A 23650-nucleotide genomic window follows, 5' to 3' on the forward strand; every position below is an offset into this window, starting at 1 on the left:
GAGAGTGAAGATAGCCTTCTAGCCAGGGAAATTTCACAGGGCGGCACTATTGGATGGGGTGGGGTGGGGAGGGGGTGGACAGGGATACCATGGTCCTTAAACCAGGTACTGGTAGCTTTGGCACTGTGTGCAGGTGCCAAGTCCTGTTGAAAGCAGGAAGCATGAAGCGCTCTAAAACTTCCTGGCGAACGGCTGCGTTGACCTTGGACCTCAGAAAACACAGTGGACCAACACCAGCAGATGACATGGCACCCCAAATCATCACTGACTGTGGAAACTTTACACTGGACCTCAAGCAACGTGTATTCTGTGCCTCTCCTCTCTTCCTCTAAACTCTGGGACCTTGATTTCCAAAGGAAATGCAAAACTGACTTTGATCAGAGAACATAACTTTGGAGCACTCAGCAGCAGTCCAGTCCTTTTTGTCTTTAGCCCAGGTGAGACACTTCTGACGCTGACTCTTGTTCAAGAGTAGCTTGACACAAGGAATGTGACAGCTGATACCCATGTCTGCATACGTCTGTGCGTGGTGGTTGAAGCACTGACTCCAGCTGCAGTCCACTCTTGGTGAATCTCCCCCACATTTTTGAATGGCTTTTGTTTCACAATCCTCTCCAGGGTGTGATTATCCTTATTGCTTGTACACTTTTTCCTACCACATCTTTTCCTTCCCTTAGCCTCTCTATTAATGTGCTTGGACACAGAGCTCTGTGAACAGCCAGCCTCTTTAGCAATGACCTTTTGTGTCTTGCCCTTGTGCAAGGTGTCAGTGGTCGACTTTCGGACAACTGTCAAATCAGCAGTCTTCCCTATGATTGTGCGGCCTACAGAACTAGACTGAGCCCATTTAAAGGCCTTTGCAGGTTTTGAGTTAATTAGCTGATTGGAGTGTAGCACCAGGTGTCTTCAATACTGAACCTTGTCACAATATTCTAATTTTCTGAGGTACTGAATTTGGGGTTTTCATTAGGTGTAAGTTATAATCATCAAAATTAAAAGAAACAAACATTTGAAATATATCAGTCTGTGTATAATGAATTAATATAATATACACATAAATAATCTTTTTCATGATATTCTAATTTTATGACCTGTAAGTGGCTAATCAAGTGCTCTCATAGCACATATCCAGTGAAAGCAGGGCACTTTGTCTTGTAATTCCTGTTACTGACGGAGGAGAGCAGCATTGTGTTTTGCAACTGAAGGCCAGCATTAACTCAGTGGAAGAAGAAGGCGTGGAGATTGAACTTTTCTTTCTTTTTGTAACAGTTAAAGCGTTGATTGTCGTGCGGATTTGTGTTTTTAGGCAACACAGTGTACTCTTGGCATACGGTTATTTGACGACTAATAAATAGAGTACAGGGATGTCGGTAAGTAAATGCCAGTGTTTGTAGACTTTTACTGTTGGATGTAGCAAAGGGCGACGCTACGCTTTCCACTGACACGTCTGACATCATGTGACTTTTGTTGAGCGTCACACCTTTACTCGGCAAAAATAAAGCCTTTCTCTGTGTTATTTTGGACTCTACTGTTTCAGAATAGGTTCAACACGTCCTCACAAATACATTTTCAACATCTAGGATTTGCTATTTTTCGTGGTCGAAGTCTTGACATCCTGGTCAACAGCAGCTAACGTTAGCAAAACACACCTGTGTAGGACCTAGGTGGGAAAAAACGGACCCAAAGCTGATCAGCGTTACCATTTAAAGAATACAGTGAATACTCGGCAGTAACTTAACATTGTGCAGTGTTGCAGCTAGTGGTCATTTGACGCTAACATTCTAATATTTTTAAGTATTCTATTATTCTTGAGGGCTATTTAAGCTTTTTATATGGCACTTAAAATTTGTCATTTATTACTATTATTTGAATTGTGCCCCCTCTTTACCTCTTCATTTTCCGGCCCACCCACATTCCATTTAGTAATGGGAACTGAGGTAAAAATAACAGTAGTGTAGGTGGTTTCCACCTGGATTGAGAAGATTCCCTTCTTGCTCTGGGTGTTTGATTTTATTAATGTAGCACTCCTGATCACATTTTTGGGTGTAATTTGGGACTCTTGTTTTTTTCAGGAATGATCTGGGGCAGTAACGTTGTGTTGGCCTCATCAGCAGTAGCGGTCACCACGGCTGGGGACCTGCGGACCTCCGTCTGCAGGGTGGTCATCTACCTCCAAAGGGACATGCCTGGGGACAGCTACCTACCCCAGGACCACAGTAAGTCTGAAACCAGCTGCCCAACCCCTCCTCTGGCTTGTCCCAAGACCAAGACCTGCAATCATCGAGGAGCAGTGGGCCTGGGCAACAAGTATGTCCGGCTCAATGTTGGAGGGTCACTGTTTTATACTACCCTGCAGGTGCTGACCAGGCAAAACTCCATGCTGAAAGCCATGTTCAGTGGAAAGAAGGAAGTGTTCACAGATAAAGAAGGTGAGCATTTCTGAGCTGCAGACACTGCAGATGTTTCCCAAAACAATGCGACCTATAGATGTAATTTAAAATGCTGCAGCTGGTGCAAGGGCCCAGAAGGTAGGTCCCACAGGACTCAAATGGGCCCCTCCATATTACGTGGCATGCAGATATTCACTGTGTTTAAAGTTGGACAGCTTATAAAAGTTCTATTATATGTTTAAGTCATGATTCTATCTTTTGAATCAAAGTCTAACATTAAATTTGAATCAAATTTCAATGTGGGGGCATGTTGGGAAGTACAGTTCAACTCAAAAGTTTGGACACCTTCTAACAGTGTTTTTTTGTTTGTTTGTTTTTTTAATTATTTAAAGTGTCTGCATTGTAGATTAACACTAAAGTCATCTATGAATAAATTAAGGGTGGGACTTTAACGCATTAATTTCGATTAATTAAGTACGGGGAAATTAACGAATTAAAAATTTTAACACATTTTACTCGCACTTTGCAACGTGGAACGTTTCTCAGTGCACGAGTTCCAGGCATACAGATTATATCGACACACAATGTCCAAATTCAGGGGCCGCAAAGGCCGGTGTCGTGCCAAAGTAGTTATCCCCGACATAATTTGTATCCCCACCCTCGAGAGCGCGCAGAGGAGGCGGAGCCAGTTGCCATGCCTCAAAGCAAGCTCTTACGTGGTTCTGTAAGCTACTTTTTCATAGTGTGTATTCGCTCCAATAAACCTAAAACGCTGAAAAACAAAAGTATCGTATCGTTTTGTAAGTAAATTGAATGAATTTTAATACAAATTTCAGGACATTGCAGTGTACTACTAGTTTAAACTGCACTACACACACTGTGTTTCTCCGTCTGCCAACATCTGTGCCCCCCTGCTAGATAGTCACCGTGCCTGTGGTAATTTCTGGAGAAAATGTCGAGGTCGTAAACCAGTATAAATATCTGGGAACGACCCTTGACGATAAGCTGACCTTTGAAGCCCACGTAGATTTACTCTGCAAAAAGGCCCATCAGAGGATGCACTTTTATCGGAAGCTCCGTGGATTTTACATTCATGAAAATGTTTTACTTTTGTTTTATTGAGTCTGTTCTTACATTTAATCTTATCTGCTGGTTCGGATTTTTAAATGCTAAGAACAGGAATAAGCTGCTAGGAGTTGTAAAGGTGTGTAGAAAAACTGCTGGCACAGCCTTAATCAACCTCGCTGACTTACAAAAGGTGAGGTCAGTGAAAAAGGCCAGACTGATCCTAGCAGACCCACACCACCCACTGCACCAGGAGTTTAAGTTGCTTCCCTCTGGATGCAGATATCAGGTCCAAAGATGCAGGACAAATAGATTAAGAGAATCTTTTTGTTCCATCAGCAATTAGGTTTTTAAATCATTTGTTGTGATTCTATGCATTTTTATGTATGTTTTACGGTATAAATTTAATTTTATCTTTGTTGTACTGCTGGCTGTGGAAATAATTGCCCCCTTGGGGATAATAAAGATCTTTGAATTGAATTGAATTGAATTGCTATAATGCACCCTTATTGTCCTACCATGACTGCTTTTAGTTGATGAATCAAGCAGAGTATGCCTAATAATCTGGGTGATTTTCAAAATGATTCCTTTTTCCTACCAAAAGCTAGAGGGGGATACACATTTTATCAGGCTGTGTGTCTCCCTCTGCCAAAATCTGTGCCCCCCTTGCTATAATGCACCCTTATTGTCCTACCATGACTGCTTTTAGTTGATGAATCAATCACCCAGATTATTAGGCATACTCTGCTTGATTCATCAACTAAAAGCAGTCATGGTAGGACAATAAGGGTGCATTATAGCAATTCAATTCAATTCAATTCAAAGATCTTTATTATCCCCAAGGGGGCAATTATTTCCACAGCCAGCAGTACAACAAAGATAAAATTAAATTTATACCGTAAAACATACATAAAAATGCATAGAATCACAACAAATGATTTAAAAACCTAATTGCTGATGGAACAAAAAGATTCTCTTAATCTATTTGTCCTGCATCTTTGGACCTGATATCTGCATCCAGAGGGAAGCAACTTAAACTCCTGGTGCAGTGGGTGGTGTGGGTCTGCTAGGATCAGTCTGGCCTTTTTCACTGACCTCACCTTTTGTAAGTCAGCGAGGTTGATTAAGGCTGTGCCAGCAGTTTTTCTACACACCTTTACAACTCCTAGCAGCTTATTCCTGTTCTTAGCATTTAAAAATCCGAACCAGCAGATAAGATTAAATGTAAGAACAGACTCAATAAAACAAAGTAAAACATTTTCATGAATGTAAAATCCACGGAGCTTCCGATAAAAGTGCATCCTCTGATGGGCCTTTTTGCAGAGTAAATCTACGTGGGCTTCAAAGGTCAGCTTATCGTCAAGGGTCGTTCCCAGATATTTATACTGGTTTACGACCTCGACATTTTCTCCAGAAATTACCACAGGCACGGTGACTATCTAGCAGGGGGGCACAGATGTTGGCAGACGGAGAAACACAGTGTGTGTAGTGCAGTTTAAACTAGTAGTACACTGCAATGTCCTGAAATTTGTATTAAAATTCATTCAATTTACTTACAAAACGATACGATACTTTTGTTTTTCAGCGTTTTAGGTTTATTGGAGCGAATACACACTATGAAAAAGTAGCTTACAGAACCACGTAAGAGCTTGCTTTGAGGCATGGCAACTGGCTCCGCCTCCTCTGCGCGCTCTCGAGGGTGGGGATACAAATTATGTCGGGGATAACTACTTTGGCACGACACCGGAAGTGAGCGGCTAGCCTTCATATCAGCGTCGCCTGCCCCCACCTCTGCGTAGCTCATGTCGCCTAGCAACCGTGAGTGCGAAGCACAGCTGTGGAAAAGCAGCTGGTTAAACGGAGAATGAAATTTTGCTCCTTTTTGTGGTTTAATTTTAAGTCTTTATTCAAAATAAGCTGTTAAAACAAGCATGAAAACATCAAGGAACATACCTATCAAGTCTCCCGTTTTGGCCGGGAAATTCCCGTATTTTACCCCTCTGTCCCGGCGTCATCCCGTATTTTTATTTTCCCGTATTTTCAGTTTTCAGTTTTCAATTTTCATTTTTTTTTTTTTTAAAGCATTCCTGTGCCGCTCCAAACTGAATTGTCACTATCACTAGGTTAGTGCCGACAGCCGGAACAACCCCGTTGAAACAACTGGACCTCAGTGCGCCCTTTTCACAGAGTTCGGTGACGTGTTTCCGGTTTAGTTTAGCAGCGTAAAAAAATCCGCGCTAGGCTCAAGGCCCTTTCACACCGGACGCGTAAATTCCGTGCGAATGTTTCGTGCGTTAAAAATATTTTTCGGACTCGCCTGTTCTTAATGCAGCCGTTCACACCGACCGCGTCATTTCACAGGACGAATTTGCGGCATTTATTATTTCAGATCAAGTGCTGCATTTAGCAGCATGCGAGGTCATAGCTCAAAACACGAACCGACGTACTGAATATACAGTGATGTGGGAACAATAAAATCATAATATTTTACCTCAGACACACAGCTACATGCTGCTCCGGGTCAGTCGGCTCTCTGATATTATCCTCTGCCTCCTCACATGTGATCCCAACTCTGCCAAGAGCTCAAACTGTCCCACTGACATCCAGAAATTTGAGTGAAAGCATCCGTGATGCAGCTTCAGCTCCAGGATCAAACCATGAAACTCTCCCTGCTGCTGCTTTCTTATGAGTTGGATGAACCCATAAACTCTTTCTTCCTTCTCTTGTTTAGAAACATCAGGACCATTACATCATCACTTGATGTCGACTGCATTTTTTTTTTCCACCGTGTGTTATATAGGGAGGATTTAGTCGCAAAAACGCAACGCGTCCGGTGTGTATATAGGTTACACGACAGGTTCGCATCCGAAAGATTCGGAATTTCGTGTCGTTTTTACGCAACGCATCCGGTGTGAAAGGGCCTTCAGTCTTGCCAACTTAGCGTTTTTTTTTTTGGTTTTTTTTTGCCCCATAAAACGATATAGCGACAGCGAAATCCTCCGCTGTCACCATGTTTTGTGTACATAAAGCCTTCTATGGGAGAAGGATGCAACATATAACAATACTCAGTGGCTAGTAGATCTAAGAGCAGACCACAGTGGCCTCCCTGATCAGGATCCAGTGCTGACAGACAACACAGAGGCACTAATCATGGCAGCACAGGAGCAATCTCTAAGCACAAGCTCAATAAAGGCTGGGGTGTACCACACCAGGCAAGACCCCAGGTGCAGGCTGTGCAGAGATGCCCTGAGACATTCCAGCACATGCAAGATGCTAGCAGGCACGGCATACATGGAACACCATAACCAAGTGGCTGGCATAATATACAGCAGTGATTTCCAAAGTGTGGGCTGGGGCCCCCCTTCGTACACTTGGCATCGCCCAGACCTCACTTTGTCTCCACCTTCCAAACCCCCGAACCTCACTTGAACACCGAGCCTGCCCCCCCGCTCCCTCCGCTCTCATCCCCGGTCCTCGCTTCGGCCTTTATCAACCTTTGAGACAGCCGACAGCGGGTTTTCTTATACAAGTCAGCAACAGTGGCCCAGATAAAGGAGGAGGGTTTGAATGTAGTAGCAGTCTCACCTCACAGTGTTTTCGTTAAATTTGATATTCTAACATTAAACAATATGGGACAAAATTGATCTATGTAATGTGGGTCTAGGCAAAGCATTAAAGTTATTAAGTTATTTCATAAAGTTTAGTTGTAGTTCTAAACATATTTAAGGTGTTTTTTTTCTTCACTTTTCGATTGCAACTACAGTACATCCAAATTAACAATTATGCAAATTAGGTGATGACGTCACATATAGTGACCTCTATTTTCAGCAGCGGAAAATTTCCCGTATTTTTAAATACAAAACTTGACAGGTATGTCAAGGAATACAGCTGAGCGAATTATTAATTTCCAGCTATATTAAGTGAGACATTAATGTTGAATAAAACTATCCAGTTATGAAGCTTAACTTTAATTTCAGGAGTTTGCTTATCACAGGAGTACTTCCACCCTTCGTTGGTCTGTGTAGTAGACTGGTGGGAAAATAAACAAAATTTTGAAGTTTAAGCTTATGTATATTGATTCATTCATCAACCAAACTTAAATTAATATTTCTCATGTTAAATATTAAAATGTGATTAAAATGCGATTAATTTTGATTAATTAATTACAAAGCTCCTAATTAATTAATTAATTAAATTATTTTTTTAATCGAGTCCCACCCCTAGAATAAATACATGTGGAATTATTTAGTTAGTATTAGTTAGTTAGTAGTTAGTATTTAGTTTTAAAAAAAAAGTGTTAAACAAACCAGAATATGTTTTAAGATTTACATACTTCAGAGTAGGTACCTCTCACTTCTTGCATTTTCTCAGTCAGCTTTATGAGGCAGTCACCTGGAATGGCTTTAACAGCTGTGCCTGTCAAAAGTTAATTTCTTGAATTTCTTACCCTCTTAATGTGTTTGAGACCATCATTTGTGTTGTAAAGACACAGAGTTGGTATATAGTGAAAAGCCCTATTTGAGTAATATGCTAATCTATAATATGGCAAGAACTACTCAACTAAGTAAAGACAAACAACAGTCCATCATTACTTTAAGAAATGAAGATTAGTCAATCCGAAAAAGTTCGAGAACTTTGAAAGTCGCAAAGGATAATTACATCAGAGTTACCAGCACCAGAAACCGCAAATTAACAGCACCTCAGATAAGAGCCAGATAAGGAATAAAATGGCTTGGGCCAAAGAACACAAGAAGTGGACATTAGACCAGTGGCAATTTGTTCTTTACACCAATGAGTCCAAATTTGAGATATTTGGTTTCAAACATGATGTCTTTGTAAGACGCAGAAAAGGGGAGCAGATGGGTCCTACATGTGTAGTTCCCACTGTGAAGTATGGAGGAGGAAGTGTGATGGTATGGGGGTGCTTTGCTGGTGACGCTGTTGGTGATTTATTCAAAATCCAAGGTACACTTAACCAGCATGGCTACCACAGCATTGTGCAGCAACATGCCATCCCATCTGGTTTGTGCTTAGTGGGGCCATCATTTGTTTTACAGCAGGACAATGACCCCAAGCACACCTCCAGGCTCTGTAAGGGCTACTTGACCAAGAACGAGGGTGATAGAGTGTCAGATGACCTGGCTTCCATAATCATCTGATCTAAACCCAAGTGAGATGGTTTGGGATGAAGTGGACCTCAGAGGGAAGGCAAAGCAGCCAACATGGTCTCAGCCCCTTTGGGAACTCCTTCAAGGCTGTTGAAAAAAACATTTTTAGGTGATGACCTCATGAAGCTGATTGACAGAATGCCAAGACTGTGCAAAGCTGGAATCAAGCAAAAGGTGCCAATCTAAAATCAAAAACATATCGTCACCTTGTTAAAATAATGGACTAAGTCATTTTTTCAGGTTTTCAGGAACACAAAAAACTGAACTAAATATTGAAAATATGATATTTATTAATAATTTCACTCAAAAAGGTTATGACAATACATGACTTTTGACATGCTAATTACAATGCCTGTCCATTATGTACCATAAGAGGAATAAATGAGGAATATCATGCCTTTGCGACTTAAGCAATTTTAAATGTTCAACTCTGTCAACCATTAAGCATAACTAACAAACCAAACATAATTATGAGGAGAAATGTGCATCTCCTCACTTCTCCCTCCAACTCTTTGCCGGGTTCTTCACTGATGCCTTTTGATGTGGCAAATTGTCAAAGAAGTGATGGCAGTCAACATGGGCATGAGATATTTCATTGACTGGAGATCCTGGAACTTTCTCTCCTTGATGGGCAGAGCACTTGGAAACATTCTTATCCATCTTTGTCCTCTGTGACAGTGCTTCCCAGGATAGCTCCAAATTGATTTTGCCTTCACTTTAACCTGCATTCAGTTTCAGGAACTCATCATGCTTAAGCACATTCACATGGATTTATTGCTATGATTAGGCTGCTTTTATTTTGTCTTCATGGTGGTGGCTGCTGACTCAGGAGGTAGAGCAGGTCCTCTAGTAATCAGAAGGCTGGTGGTTCCATCCTGGCTGCTCCAGTCTGTATGCCAAAGTATCCTTGGGCAAATACTGAACCCCAAGTTGCTCTCCAATGCAACTGTATGAGTGTGTGTGAATGTTAGCTAGTAAGGGCTTTAGCTGTAGAAGGAAGTGCTTGTATGAATGGGTAAGTGCAATTATGTTGTATAAAACACTTTGATTGCTCAGCTAGAGTAGAAAAGCACTATATAAGAACTAGGCCATTACTATTTTATGGGTCAGAGGACTCATCACAGGATGGGGTATAATCTGGTTTGCAGATCACATCATCATCATCAGATTTGCCCACTTCATGATGTGGTTGTGTCTGCGTGGTATCTTGAATATCATCAACAGGAGAGTTTAAGGCATTTCTGTTCCATCTGAAACAGACTCTTGGCCTGGTACAACCTGCCTCCTCTCTTCAATGACTGTCTCATTAAGATTTTTACTGGATGAGGCCTGATTGACCTAAGAATTGTCAAGTGCATTGCCTACCAAAAAACTTTCAACCCTTGTCTGTGTAGGTTCTCAGTCATACAGGTCTCTGGAGCTTCAAAAAGGGCAACTGGACCTCTTTGTTTCTTCAAGACATTTTACCTCTCATCCAAAAGGCTTCTTCAGTTCTCAAGCAAAAAGATGGAGAGACCCAGGTATTTAAACCCCAGTGGATGTAGTCCCTGGAAGTAGTTGTAACCCACTATTGTTCATGTGCATAAATACATGTACCAAGATGTGAAAGGAGGTGTGGGTCATTACAATCAGTGGGTTTTGGGTAAAACCAATTTGGGACTTTGCCCCACCGTTTCATGTGACCTATTGAGGTCACCTGAACAAGGTGTGAATGTGGGTTGAGGCACCTGGGGAGGGAGCTCAGGACTGCAAGCAGGGAAAGTTGGTAACGTAATCCACCTCCTCTGTTCAATGATGGTTGTTCACAGTGATGCTTCTTTTACTCCTCATTCAGCCCTTGAGATGTATATTCACATATTGTGGGATCATTTTGAAATATATTCATTGTCTTGTGTCACTTGTATTAAGCTTAGGGGTGTGCGATATTGGACCAAAAATATCTCGATATTTCTGTAATTTTCTCGATAACGATAATAAACGCTATTTTGCATTATTTAAAAATGTGTTCATACAAGAAGTGCAAGCTAGTAAATACTAAGACTTAAATCAGTGTTTTTGAGACATTAACTTATTTATTAATTTCATTTTACCAGGAAAAAACACATTGAGAATCAAATCTCTTTTACAAGAGTGTCCAGGGCATGACAAATGTAAATAGAAAACGTCGCCATGTTTGTCAAAAGCAATTGCTTAATACGGAAGACTTGAGAGAATGAAAAAAAAATAAATAAAAAAAAGAGGCTGTCCAGGGGGATTTCCACCTACATTATAGCAAAATAAATCACAGAAACTACACACTTCCATCTGATCAGAAACCCGCTTTTTTTTTTTTTTTGCAAGACCGCTTTCAGCGTATTATCCGAGGCTCCAAACAGGTGAGCTCCGAGAATGTCGCTGGGCTATGGACCAGTGATTGTACATACCTACTTAAACTTAAAGGATATTAACATCCATTCATTCATTATTTTCCTCTCTATTCTGCTAGTCATGGTTTGTCTTGGATGGCGGTTTTCCCAAAACTTTTCATATTACTCATACTCGCTGATGATGGAACTAACCTGTTCCATCATGTCGAGCTATCCGCTTTCTTTCAATGTCTGCAAACCACCTCCTCACCTAGGAATTTAAGACGCTAGACTGCGAGGCTGCAATGTCTGAATTTCCTCCTTTCCTGGCGCGGTGTGTTCACTCATTTCCAGCTTTAGGTGTGGTGTTTAGGCAGCTATGCTAGCGCAAGTACAGACAGTCACTGTGCACGAGCAGCAGCCTATACTAACGCATAAGGTAGCGAACGCGTGGAAGCCGTGGCGTTTGATTGTATTTTTTTTTTTCCTAATTGGCATACTCAATAACGTCAGCTCGCACATCGTTAACACGGCAATTACGATATTGTCGTAGGTGATATATATCGCACGCCCCTAATTAAGCTACATCAGGAGTTCCCAAAGTATTGTGCATACATGCACCCCTAAGGATGCACAAGCTGCCTCTAGACACTGCACAACACATATACTACAATACTAGTTATAATTACTAATATTTTTTTTTCATAATATTGTGTTCAATATTGTGAGTTATTCATCAAATATAAACACAAAACTATAATATAATTTTTTGTTATACCCTTGGCCGAGGGCGGAGGCCCTGGCGGACTGATCCCCGGCTATCAAGACTGGCTATTGGGACATGGGAATGGTCACCTCTCTGGTGGGGGAAGGAGCCTGAGCTAGTGCGTGAGGTTGAGAGATACCCGCTAGATATAGTTGGGCTCACCTCAACGCATGGCCTGGGCTCTGGAACCAGTCTCCTGGAGAAGGGCTGGACTCTGTTCCAGTCTGGAGTTGCCCTCGGTGAGAGGCGGGGCGAGCTGGGGTGGGTATCTTGGTATCCCCCGGCTTGCTGCCTGTACGACGGAGTTTTCACCGGTTGGATGAGAGGGTAGTTTCCCTGCGCCTTCGGGCCGGGGAACGGGGTCCTAACTGTTGTTTTGCGCTTATGCGCCGAAATGACAGTTCAGAGTACCACACCCTTTTTGGAGTCACTGGGCGGGGTGCTGGAGAGTGCTCCATCTGGTGACCCCATAGTCTTGCTGGGAGACTTCAACGCTCACGTGGGCAATGACAGTGAGACCTGGAGGGGTGTGATTGGGAGGAACGGCCTGCCCGATCTGAACCCGAAGGGTGTCTTGTTATTGGACTTCTGTGCAAACCACAGTTTTGTCCATAACAAACCACCATGTTCGAACATAAGGATGTCCATAAGTGCACATTGCACCAGGACACCCTAGGTCGCAGGTCGATGATCGATTTTGTAATCGTATCATCAGATCTGCGGCCGTATGTTTTGGACACTCGGGTGAAGAGAGGAGCTGAGCTGTCAACTGATCACCACCTGGTGGTGAGCTGGATCAGGTGGCGGGGGAAGATGCTGGACAGACCTGGTGCACCTAAACATATTGTGAGGGTGCACTGGGAATGCCTGGCAGAAGCCCCAGTCCAGGAGATTTTCAACTTCCCCCCTCCGGCAGAACTTCGACAGCATTCCGAGGGAGGCTGAGGACATTGAGTCCGAATGGACCATGTTCCGCACCTCCATGTGTGAGGCTGCTGCTCAGAGCGGTGGCTGCAAGGTGGTTGGTGCCTGTCGTGGTGGTAACCCCCGAACCAGAAGGTGGTCACCGGAGGTGAAGGGAGCCATCAAGCTGAAGAGTCCTATCGGGCTTGGTTAGCCTGTGGGACTCCGGAGGCAGCTGACAGGTATCGACAGGCCAAGCGGAACGCAGCTCGGGCAGTCGGCGACGCAAAAACTCGGGTGTGGGAGGAGTTCGGTGAGGCTATGGAACAAGACTTTCGGATGGCATCGAAGCGATTCTGGCAAACCATCAGGGGACTCAGGAGGGGAAAGCAGTGCTCCACTCACACGGTTTATAGTGCGGGTGGGGTGCTGCTGACCTCAACTGAGACTATAGTCGGGCAGTGGAAGGAATACTTCGAGGACCTCCTGAATCCCACTGACACGCCTTCTGTAGTGGAAGCAGAGTCTGGGGACGAGGGGGATGACCTGGCCATCACTGGGGGTGAGGTCACTGAGTCAGTTAAACAACTCCTTGGTTGCAAGGCCCCTGGGGTGGACGAGATTCGCCCTGAGTTCCTGAAGGCTCTGGATGTTGTAGGGCTGTCTTGGTTGACACGCCTCTGCAATATCGCGTGGAGATCTGGGGCAGTGCCACTGGATTGGCAGACCGGGGTCGTGGTCCCCATCTTTAAGAAGGGAGACCGGAGGGTGTGCTCCAACTTTCGAGGGATCACACTCCTCAGCCTCCCCGGAAAGGTCTACGCCAGGGTGCTGGAAAGGAGGGTCCGTCTGTTAGTCGAACCTCGGATCCAGGAGGAACAATGCGGTTTTCGTCCTGGTCGCGGAACGCTGGACCAGCTCTTTATCCTCTCAAGGATATTCGAGTGCGCATGGGAGTTTGCCCAACCAGTCTACATGTGCTTTGTGGACTTGGAGAAAGCATTCGACCGTGTCCCTCGGGGTATCCTCTGGGAGGTCCTGCGGGAGTATGGAGTGTCTGGCCCGTTGTTGCGGGCCATTCAGTCTCTGTACAACCGCAGTGAGAGCTTGGTCCGTATAGCCGGTAATAAGTCGGATTCGTTTCCTGTGGGTGTTGGACTCCGTCAGGGCTGCCCTTTGTCACCGATTCTGTTCATAACTTTTATGGACAGAATTTCTAGGCGTAGCCAGGTGGCGGAAGGCTTCTTCCTTGGTGGCCTCAGAGTCTCATCTCTGCTCTTTGCAGATGATGCGGTCCTGTTGGCTTCATCAGGGGGTGGCCTCCAGCTCGCAGTGAAACGGTTCGCAGCCGAGTGTGAAGCGGCCGGCATGAGAATCAGCACCTCTAAGTCTGAGGCCATGGTCCTCAGCCGGAAAAGGGTGGAGTACCCTCTCCGGCTCAGGAACGAGTTCTTGCCCCAAGTGGAGGAGTTCAAGTATCTCGGGGTCTTGTTCACGAGTGACGGGAGAAGGGAGCGGGAGATCGACAGACGGATCGGGGCTGCTTCTGCAGTAATGCGGACGCTGCACCGGTCTGTCGTGGTGAAGAGGGAGCTTAGTGTAAAAGCGAAGCTCTCGATTTACTGGTCGATCTACGTTCCTACCCTCACCTATGGTCACGAGCTTTGGGTAGTGACCGAAAGAATAAGATCGCGAATACAAGCGGCAGAAATGAGTTTCCTTCGAAGGGTGGCTGGTCTCTCCCTTAGAGATAGGGTGAGGAGTGCAGCTATCCGGGAGGGCTCAGAGTAGAGCCGCTGCTCCTCCACATCGAAAGGAGCCAGTTGAGGTGGCTCGGGCATCTGCTTAGGATGCCTCCTGGCTGCCTCTTGGGTGAGGTGTTCCGGGCATGTCCCAGCGGGAGGAGGCCCCGCGGCAGACCCAGGACACGCTGGAGAGATTATATCTCTCGGCTGGCCTGGGAACGTCTTGGGGTCCCCCGGATGAGCTAGAGGAGGTGGCTGGGGAGAGGGAAGCCTGGGCTTCTCTGCTTAGGCTCCTGCCCCCGCGACCCGGCTCCGGATAAGTGGAAGAAAATGGATGGATGTTTGTTATACACATTGTCTAGCTATCAGATTACAATACAGTTTTCAAATTTTTCTTATTTAGATCAAGTTAAAAAAGAGGCAAAACCTGTAGATGAAAATTGTTTGAAAAGGTTGAAAAGATTTAACAGCCTATCACTTGTTACAGTCAGATAGTCTTCATGGATTTAGCTATTTTGCTGACTAAAAAAACCTGAATAAAACGATTTATCACTTTGCAATATTTATAGACTAGTCTATATTATAGTTAATCTCTTCACTTAACAATGGGGATGAGACCAGAATCATGGAAATAAACATCAGTGGCGAGGCAGAGGCTTTTCTTATCGAAGCCAGCTGTCATCTTGAAAGCTTGTAAAATTGTCCAAGTCACATAGTCTTTTGACTTAGGCAAAATAAAACAGCTAAGTCACACTCTGACATAGGCCATTATATTAAATGGGTAAAACTGCAGGATCTGTTCAACTGAGGAGGTAGGCGATTTTACCAGAGGTCAGCAGCATCATGAGGAAAGGATTTAGGCAAAAAAATCAGTTTTGCCAAAAAATGACTTAGGTCATTATTTTAACAAGGTGATTTGATTTAACAGTTTTAAGTTTACTACATGTTTCCTTATGTGTTTCTCCAAAGTCTGGATGACTTCAGTTTTAATTTACAATGTAGGAAAAAAAAATACAAAAATGAAAAATTGAATGAGAAGGTGTGTCCAAACTTTTGACTGGTACTATATATTACTTACTTGTACTTCTGGACCTGGCTCTCTGTCATTTGTGGAATATGCACACAAACCCATTTGCTCAGGTGCAATGTAGTGGTAAGGGCCAGGGTTAGTCATACAAAAATGCTGGGTCTTTTTTTTCCACCCGAGTCGTCTCTCTTTGTGGTTTTTTTTTTTTTTTTTTTTTTTTTTTTTGGCTGAAAAAAAAATTGTCGTCGCTAGTTTTTTGTTTTTTTTTCCAATTTGTTCATTCCTTCATGTCCATCTGATAGTTTCAGAAATTTCCCTCCAGGAATTGAGAGTCCTTATATTGATGCTTTGATTATTATTCCCGATTGTTATCCTCTCACTGATAATTCAAAAACTGCAGCAAAAAGTAGCCAGAAATTCACGGGAGGACCTGGCAGTAGTGAACAGGCCAATCACAATTGTTATGGGCTGAGTGGACCCGACGGGTAATTATATTTCTCGAGTGATTTAGTGCACAGAGCAGTAAAATAAACATTTTTATTCCAGTTAATTATTTTATCAGTGAGTGCACTCTTAGTGCTGCTGAACATTAGAGCTCTGAAACTTTAAAATGCAACCATTTAAACTTAAGGTACTGTCCCACAGACTGATAAAGGAGACATAGAAATCACTTCAGTTTCTCGGCAGATCAAAGTGAATTTAATTTGATTAACGGGTATTCTTGGTGTGTGCTCTGTGTTTCCAGCAGTGTCAAAGACTCAGCAGCAGATTAGAGTCCTAAATCACCAAATTAATACACACACATTCCTGTGACATTGCAAGACACAGTTTGTGCTTCATTCAGGGTTTTTATTAGTTGGACTTAACAAGCTGCAGATATATACATATTCCTCAGCAGTGAATCTGTACTGCACTTTAGACATGCTTCAAAAACATACATTTAAAAAACTGTGAAATCGTGATGTTTCAAGCTGATTAGAAACTGAAATGCCTGAACATAACCTGCTCCTGATCAGTTGAATGTTTATTCTCTCAGCTGCAGACTTGATTGAAAGTAAAGATTAAAAAAAATTGAAACATAGATTTAGTCTACTACAAGTTGATAACAGTCAACAACCTAAAGACACCTATGGCCATGATAACAAAGGTCAGTCCACCAATGAACAAGATATTTTGACAGCAGGGAGAGTCACACAGTTTCCTCTCAGAGATGGGGGTTTGCTGACACATTGTTTTCTGTGAGTCTGGGTTTAGTCTTGACGTGCCACAGTAGTTCCTTATTCTCAATGCTATTTATTTTGTTCAGGGTGGATCCTGATTGACCGCAGCGGGAAAACACTTTGGCAGTATCCTGTGCTACCTTCGAGATGGTAGAGTTGCCTTACCCAAAGGCCGTCAGGCTGTCCAGGAGCTGCTGGTTGAGGCAAAGTATTTCCTTGTCCAGGGCCTAGTGGAGCTCTGTGAAAACTCCCTGCAGGTCAGTTATATCCATACTGACTCATACAGTGCAGATGTAACTATATTTGGAAAGTTCTAGTTTTATTATTATGATCACTGAGTACCACGTTGAATTGGATGCAAGCACTAAACATATTTAGCATGATTCCAAACAAACCATCATCCCCCCACAAAACACCCAAAACTTCCTCAACTATACCTATTTCTGTGAAATTCACCTTTTTAAAAACAAATTAACAGATCTAAGCCCTGTGAGCCAGGTATTTAAAAATTCTCACATCTACATCTATCACACTCTAGGATTTGTCTGTTTTAAAAACACTTAGAGTGCCTTTAGTTTAGTGATTTACAGTAATCCCTCGCTACTTCCCGGTTCGCTTTTTCGCGGACTCACTGTTCCTAGGGTTTCCAATCAATATCAGTGTAAAATATTTATCACTGTATTTTCACTGTTTCGCAGGTTTTTGCGGTACTCGTTCTTCACATGCGTAGTACGTGTTGTACGTTAATGTATATATTTGGTGTATAAGTGTGTAGGGAGGGTTTATAAAAACTTAAAATAGCATATAACTACTAAAATAATGTATAATAAGTAATTAAAAGTAAACTAATAAGTATTAAAATAAATATAGCATCCCTACTTCACAGATTTTCACTTATCGCAGGTGGTCCTGGAACGTAACACCCGCGATAAGTGTAGGATTACTGTATACATTTGCTTGGCAAGTGAAAGGTTGCTGGTTCAGTTCCAGCAACAAATCCCCTTTGGGGTTGTGACAGTAAAAGCATCCTCTGTGGCGACCCCTTGTGACAAGGAAGCAGCTGAAAGCACTCACCATGTATATCTTTTATTTGGTTTGAGTTGGCAGTGAAAGTTTCTGATAGTTGTGTTAAAGTCTTGTTTTGCTTTAATGAGCTGAGTATCATTCACCACCTTTTGTTCCCCAGTTTGTCCTGTGCTGTCTTATGTTGTTGCTGAAGCTTTATAAAATCAGTTATCTGTGGCTCAGGGTTGTCCATCTGATCAAAACTGTTATCATCTTAACAGTTTCCCGTGGAAATAACATAACAATGTTATAATTATTTTTAACAGGGTAATGAAGAGGAACCCCTATGTGTTATACCTGTAGTCACCTCCATTAAGGAAGAGGAGAGGCTCATCCAGTCTTCTACCAAGGTACATGCAGAATATCTATATTATTCATCTTGTGGAGAATGAGGAAGTCATTCATCCCAAACTAGCTTTAGCCAAACCTTTCCTGTTTCAGTGATGGTGTGTGAAAAAGGCCTCTTGTCATCAGAATCTGGAATTGGTGAAGCTGAAAGTTATTAAACAATGTATTTTTGATTTTTAGCTTTAATATCCCTGTAGTTAGATCCTTTTCATTGTTGAAACCAGAAACTTGCAAGTAAAACTTCATTACACCATGTAGTTGTGAATTATTATATCTTTATTTATATTTATAATAACTGCGGCTGCTGTTACACCCAAATTTCCCCTCTGTGGGACAATAAAGGCTGTTTCTTCTTCTTCTTCTTCTTCTTCTTCTTCTTCTTCTGCTCTTGACCATTAAAAGGTTAACAATACCCATGTCCTATAAATCTTTTTTTATAGGCTGCTCTTTTATATGAAGGCATATAAATGTAAATATGTTTATTATAGTGTTCCTGCTTGAATATTAAAACAATGAAAGACATTTAATCAGCATGATTCCCCTTGGTAGCCTGTGGTGAAGCTGGTGTACAACAGAAGCAACAACAAGTACTCCTACACAAGGTAGGAAAGGTTCTTCCAAAGATCTTATTGCTTCTCATAATACAAAAATGATCGTTTTATTTTCCTTTATTTCAAAGTACTCAGTGAGGGGAAAATGTTGATTATTCTTTTTAAACTAATAAACTTTTAATGAGCCCCAGACCAGATTGTAGAATACAATGAAGTCTTGTCTTTGTCTCAACAGTAACTCTGACGACAACCTGTTGAAGAACATCGAGCTGTTTGACAGGCTGTCTCTCAGCTTCAACGGCCGCATTCTTTTCATTAAAGATGTGATTGGTGATGAGATTTGCTGCTGGTCCTTTTACGGCCAGGGTCAAAAGCTGGCTGAGGTGTGTTGCACCGCCATTGTATATGCCACTGAGAAGAAGCAGACCAAGGTGAAGCTCAGTGGAATCACAGCTGGGGTTTCTTAAACAGGAAAAGAAATGGGAGTCTCCTATACATACAGTGGTTTGCAAAAGTTTGGGCACCCCTGATAATTTTCATGATTTTCCTTTATAAATCATTGGTTGTTTGGATCAGCAATTTCAGTTAAATATATCATATAGCAGATGAACACAGTGATATTTGAGAAGTGAAATGAAGTTTAAAGTATTTACAGAAAGTGTGCAATAACTATTTAAACAAAATTAGGCAGGTGCATAAGTTTGGGCACCCTTGTTGTTTTATTGATTTGAACACAAAATTTGTTTTGTAAGCTCATTGACCCTTGACCTACATACACAGGTGAATCCAATTATAAGAAAGGGTTAAGGTGGCCAATTGCAAGTGTTTCTCATCTTTGCATCTTCTCAGAACAGAGTGGCAACACGGGAGCCTCAAAACAACTCTCAAATGAGCTGAAAACAAAGATTGTGCAACATCATGGTTTAGGGCAGGGATCCTCAAATCCAGGCCTCAAGGTCCGGTGTCCTGCAGGTTTTAGATGTATCCCTGATCCAACACACCTGAGTCAAATATAGAAGTCATTAGCAGGACTCTGGAGAACTTGACTGCATACTGAGGAGGTAATTCACCCATTTGAATCGGGTGTGTTGGATCAGGGACACATCTAAAAGCTGCATGACACCGGACCTCGAGGCCTGGATTTGAGGATCCCTGGTTTAGGGGAACGATACGAAGAAGAAGAAGAAGAAACAGCCTTTATTGTCCCACAGAGGGGAAATTTGGGTGTAACAGCAGCCGCAGTTATTATAAATATAAATAAAGATATAATAATTCACACTATTAAGAAAGAATATATAAAATCAACAAACAATATTAACCTTAATACTACTAATAATAATAACACTATATACAATGTACATGAAAATATATACACTATATACAATGTACATGAAAACTATATACAATGTACATGATACAAAAAGCTCTCTGAGATTTCAGCTGTCAGTTTCCACTGTGAGGAACATAGTGAGGAAATGGAAGAGCACAGGCACAGTTCTAGTTAAGGCCCGAAGTGGCAGGCCAAGAAAAACCTCAGATAGGCAGAGTGAAGGATGGTGAGAACAGTCATAGTCATCCCACAGAGCAGCTCCAAAGACCTACAACATCATCCTGCTGCAGATGGTGTCACTGTGCATCGTTCAACTATTCAGTGCACTTTGCACAAGGAGAGGCTGTATGGGAGAGTAATGCAGAAGAAGCCTTTTCTGCGCACACGCCACAGAGTTGCTTGAGGTATGCTAAAGCACATTTGGACAAACCAGCTTCATTTTGGAATAATGTGCTGTGGACTGATGAAACTAAGATTGAGTTATTTGGACATAACAAGGGGCGGTATGCATAGAACACAGCATTCCAAGACAAACACTTACTACCCACAGTAAAATTTGGTGGCGGTTCCATCATGCTGTGGGGCTGTGTGGCCAGTGTATGTACTGGGAATCTTGTTAAAGTTGAGGGTCGCATTGATTCCAGTCAAAATCAGCAGATTCTTGGGAACATTGTTCAAGAATCAGCAACAAAGTTGAGGTTGTGCTGGGGCTGGATACAAGACAGCGACCCTAAACACTGCTCAAAATCTGCTAAGGCATTCATGCAGAGGAACAAGTACAGCCTTCTGGAATGGCCATCTCGGTCCCCAGACCTGAATATTATTGAAAATCTGTGGTGTGATTAAAGCGGGCTGTCCATGCTCGGAAACCATCAAACGTGACTGAACTGTAAAAAAGAGTGGTCCAAAATACCTTCAACCAGAATCCAGACTCTCATTGGAAGCTATAGGAAGCATTTAGAGGCTGTTATTTCTGCAAAAGGAGGATCTACTAAATATTGATGTCATTTTTCTGTTGGGGTGTCCAAACTTATGCACCTGCCTAATTTTGTTTAAATAATTATTTCACTTCTCAAATATCACTGTGTTCGTCTGCTATATGATATATTTAACTGAGATTGCTGATCTGAACAACCAATGATTTATAAAGGAAAATCATGAAAATTAACTTTTGCACAACACTGTAGCTCTATGTATTTGACAAGTGGGCTTCTGGTTACTGGGTTCCTCCAGTTAGATTCTTACCCTTCAATTATACTGATCAGATTTAATATCATTGAAGGGTCAGAGTGGTTATGGCTCTTCATCAATGACCCTTCAGTCATGGACAATGGACCGAAGGATTTTCTGCCAACATGCTGCTGCTTGTAGTGTGTGGCAGCAGACCTTTTGGCTCCTGTGGGTGACGGGATGAGACTTTCATAATTCAAAATTACAAGACATGTATCTCTAATAAATTTATTTTCAATCGCCCATTGTCTCAGGTGGAATTTCATGAAGCTCGCATCTACGAGGAGACTCTGAAGACCTTGCTTTATGAGACAATGCCGCTGCCTGATAACTCCCTGTTGGAGGCCACATGTCGGAAATACAACAACCTGCAGCTCTCACAGTGAGGGAAGAGGAGGGCCCCGGAGGTCCAGAGCTGCGTGAGCGTGTCCGTTAGAATCCATGTCAAGAAGTATAGCACATATGATGACAGGCATCTGGGACACTAAGACCACCAAATCGCTGGAGAGACTGTAGCTTTTTTTTTTTTTTTTTTTAAATGACGAGCAGTCCTGTCAATGCACATGTTCTTTTTTTCTTGAACCTTTTATTACTTCATTCTGCAATTGCAGAGGTCCAAATAGTTGCCTTAATTAAATTACACATGACATTTGACTGTAGATTGTTCTCTGCTCTGTTATAATTTATACATTATCAGGATCCAGAGCAGCTCTTGTGAACACCTAATACCTGTATTTTTTTTTTTAATTAAATGTGCATTTTTGTACAAGAAAGATGATCACTAATATTCACCATTTGTTAGAATACTCATAGCACATTGTATCAGCAGGAACACATGTTTCATATTTATAGATTGTATACACATTTACAGGCTCTTGTTTGCCCATGAGAAATCTGTTTTAGATTTACTGGAGTTGCTTTGCCTCTATTGTGTTTTAATGTAATTTTCCATAATGTGTTTGGCTAACTGTAAAGATAAGTTACTATTATTCTACAATTGTTTGTCTTTATGTTTTTAGGAGGCAGGTGTAATTAGAAAGTTCATGCTTGGAGCTCAACTGTCAGGGACTGGCAGGAACTTGCGCACAGTCGGCTCACTTCAGAGACCAACTGATGAGATTTTCCATTTATGTTGGCATATTTCAATAAATCACTGCACCTGTTTCCCCTTTTTTCAGGTTTTGAAGCAGACCTTGCTTTTCACAGATTGCACAAACACACCTCTCAAAATAGTAGCTAAAATGTTCTACATGTTAAAAAGTGCTTTGAAACAAAGCTGTATGTAAAATGTGCGTACAAATTTGTGTCAATATTTTTGTACTTGGTATTTTTTGTTTGTACAAACAAATTTAGAAGCAACTCATTATGCATATGAATGGCTCTTAGAAAATTTACAGCTGTGTTCAAAAATAATAGCAGTCCAACATGACCAACCAGATCAATAAATATTTTCGGTTAGAAAATCATATTACTACATGGCAAATAATTTTACCAGTAGGTGTAGTAGAGTTATAGAAAACCAACAGACCCAAACATTCATGAGATGCATGCTCCTGAGTCTGTGTAACTGAATAATTAATTGAAAGGGGTGTGTTCAAAAAAATAGCAGTATAGAGTCCAATCAGTGAGGTCATTCAATTCTGTGAAAAACAGGTGTCAATCAGGTGCCCTTATTTATGGATGAGGCCAACACATGTTGTACATGCATTTCTCATTGAAAACCTGAGAAAAATGGGCCGTTCCAGACATTGTTTAAAAGAAACAGCGTTCTTTGATTAAAATGTATGAGGCTAATCTGCCAACAAGAAGCCCCCATAAAGTCCCACTGTTAAAAAAAAAAAAAAAGGCACGTGCTGAAGAGGTGGCAGTTTGCCAAACTGCCACCTCTTCAGCACGTGCCTTTTTTTTTTTTAACAGGAAATGCCCTTGAAATGGGTGTTTCAACAAGACAAGACCCCAAACACACCAGTAAGCGAGCAGCATCTTGGTTCCAGACCAACAAAATTAAAGTTATGGAGTGGTCAGCCCAATCCCCGGACCTTAATCCAATAGAAAACTTGTGGAATGACATAAAAATGCTGTTTCTGATGCAAAACCAAGAAATGCAGAGGAATTGTGGAAAGTTGTCAAATCATCCTGGGCTGGAATACCTGTACACAAGTGCCAGAAGTTGGTCGACTCCATGCAACACAGATGTGAAGGAGTTCTCAGAAACAGTGATTATGGTGCTAAATATTAGTTCAGTGATTAACAGGAATGCTAATTCCTAAAGATTTTTCAGTTCATAAAGGGAAAATTTGAGTTTATAAAAAAAAAATGCTGACACTGCTATTTTTTTGAACAGCCCAAAAATAATTTTTCTTAATTTCCTGTAAAGTAATTGGAACACACTTGTGACATCACCAAAAAACGCTTAGGTTGTTGTAAAGAGACAGTATCCTTTTTTTTTTTTTTTTTTTTTTTTTTTTTTTTTTTTTTAGCCTGTCATGTCTGGCAT

At 42.0% G+C, this 23650-nt stretch overlaps 1 protein-coding gene across 1 annotated transcript; it reads left to right on the forward strand.

Annotated features, from left to right (window-relative positions):
* Positions 1-1217: 1217 nt before the first annotated feature.
* On the forward strand, positions 1218-22331 carry LOC115790664 (tumor necrosis factor, alpha-induced protein 1 (endothelial)). Its single transcript, XM_030744535.1, is given in 10 exon segments — positions 1218-1370; positions 2073-2429; positions 16716-16738; positions 16740-16886; positions 17961-18044; positions 18592-18644; positions 18829-19024; positions 21408-21536; positions 21539-21586; positions 21588-22331. Coding segments are annotated over 9 exon segments (1089 nt in total). The 5' UTR covers positions 1218-1370; positions 2073-2074; the 3' UTR covers positions 21642-22331.
* Positions 22332-23650: the final 1319 nt, after the last annotated feature.

Source organism: Archocentrus centrarchus, chromosome 13 (assembly GCF_007364275.1).
Source record: "Archocentrus centrarchus isolate MPI-CPG fArcCen1 chromosome 13, fArcCen1, whole genome shotgun sequence".
In the NCBI taxonomy this organism is placed as follows: Eukaryota; Metazoa; Chordata; class Actinopteri; order Cichliformes; family Cichlidae; genus Archocentrus; species Archocentrus centrarchus.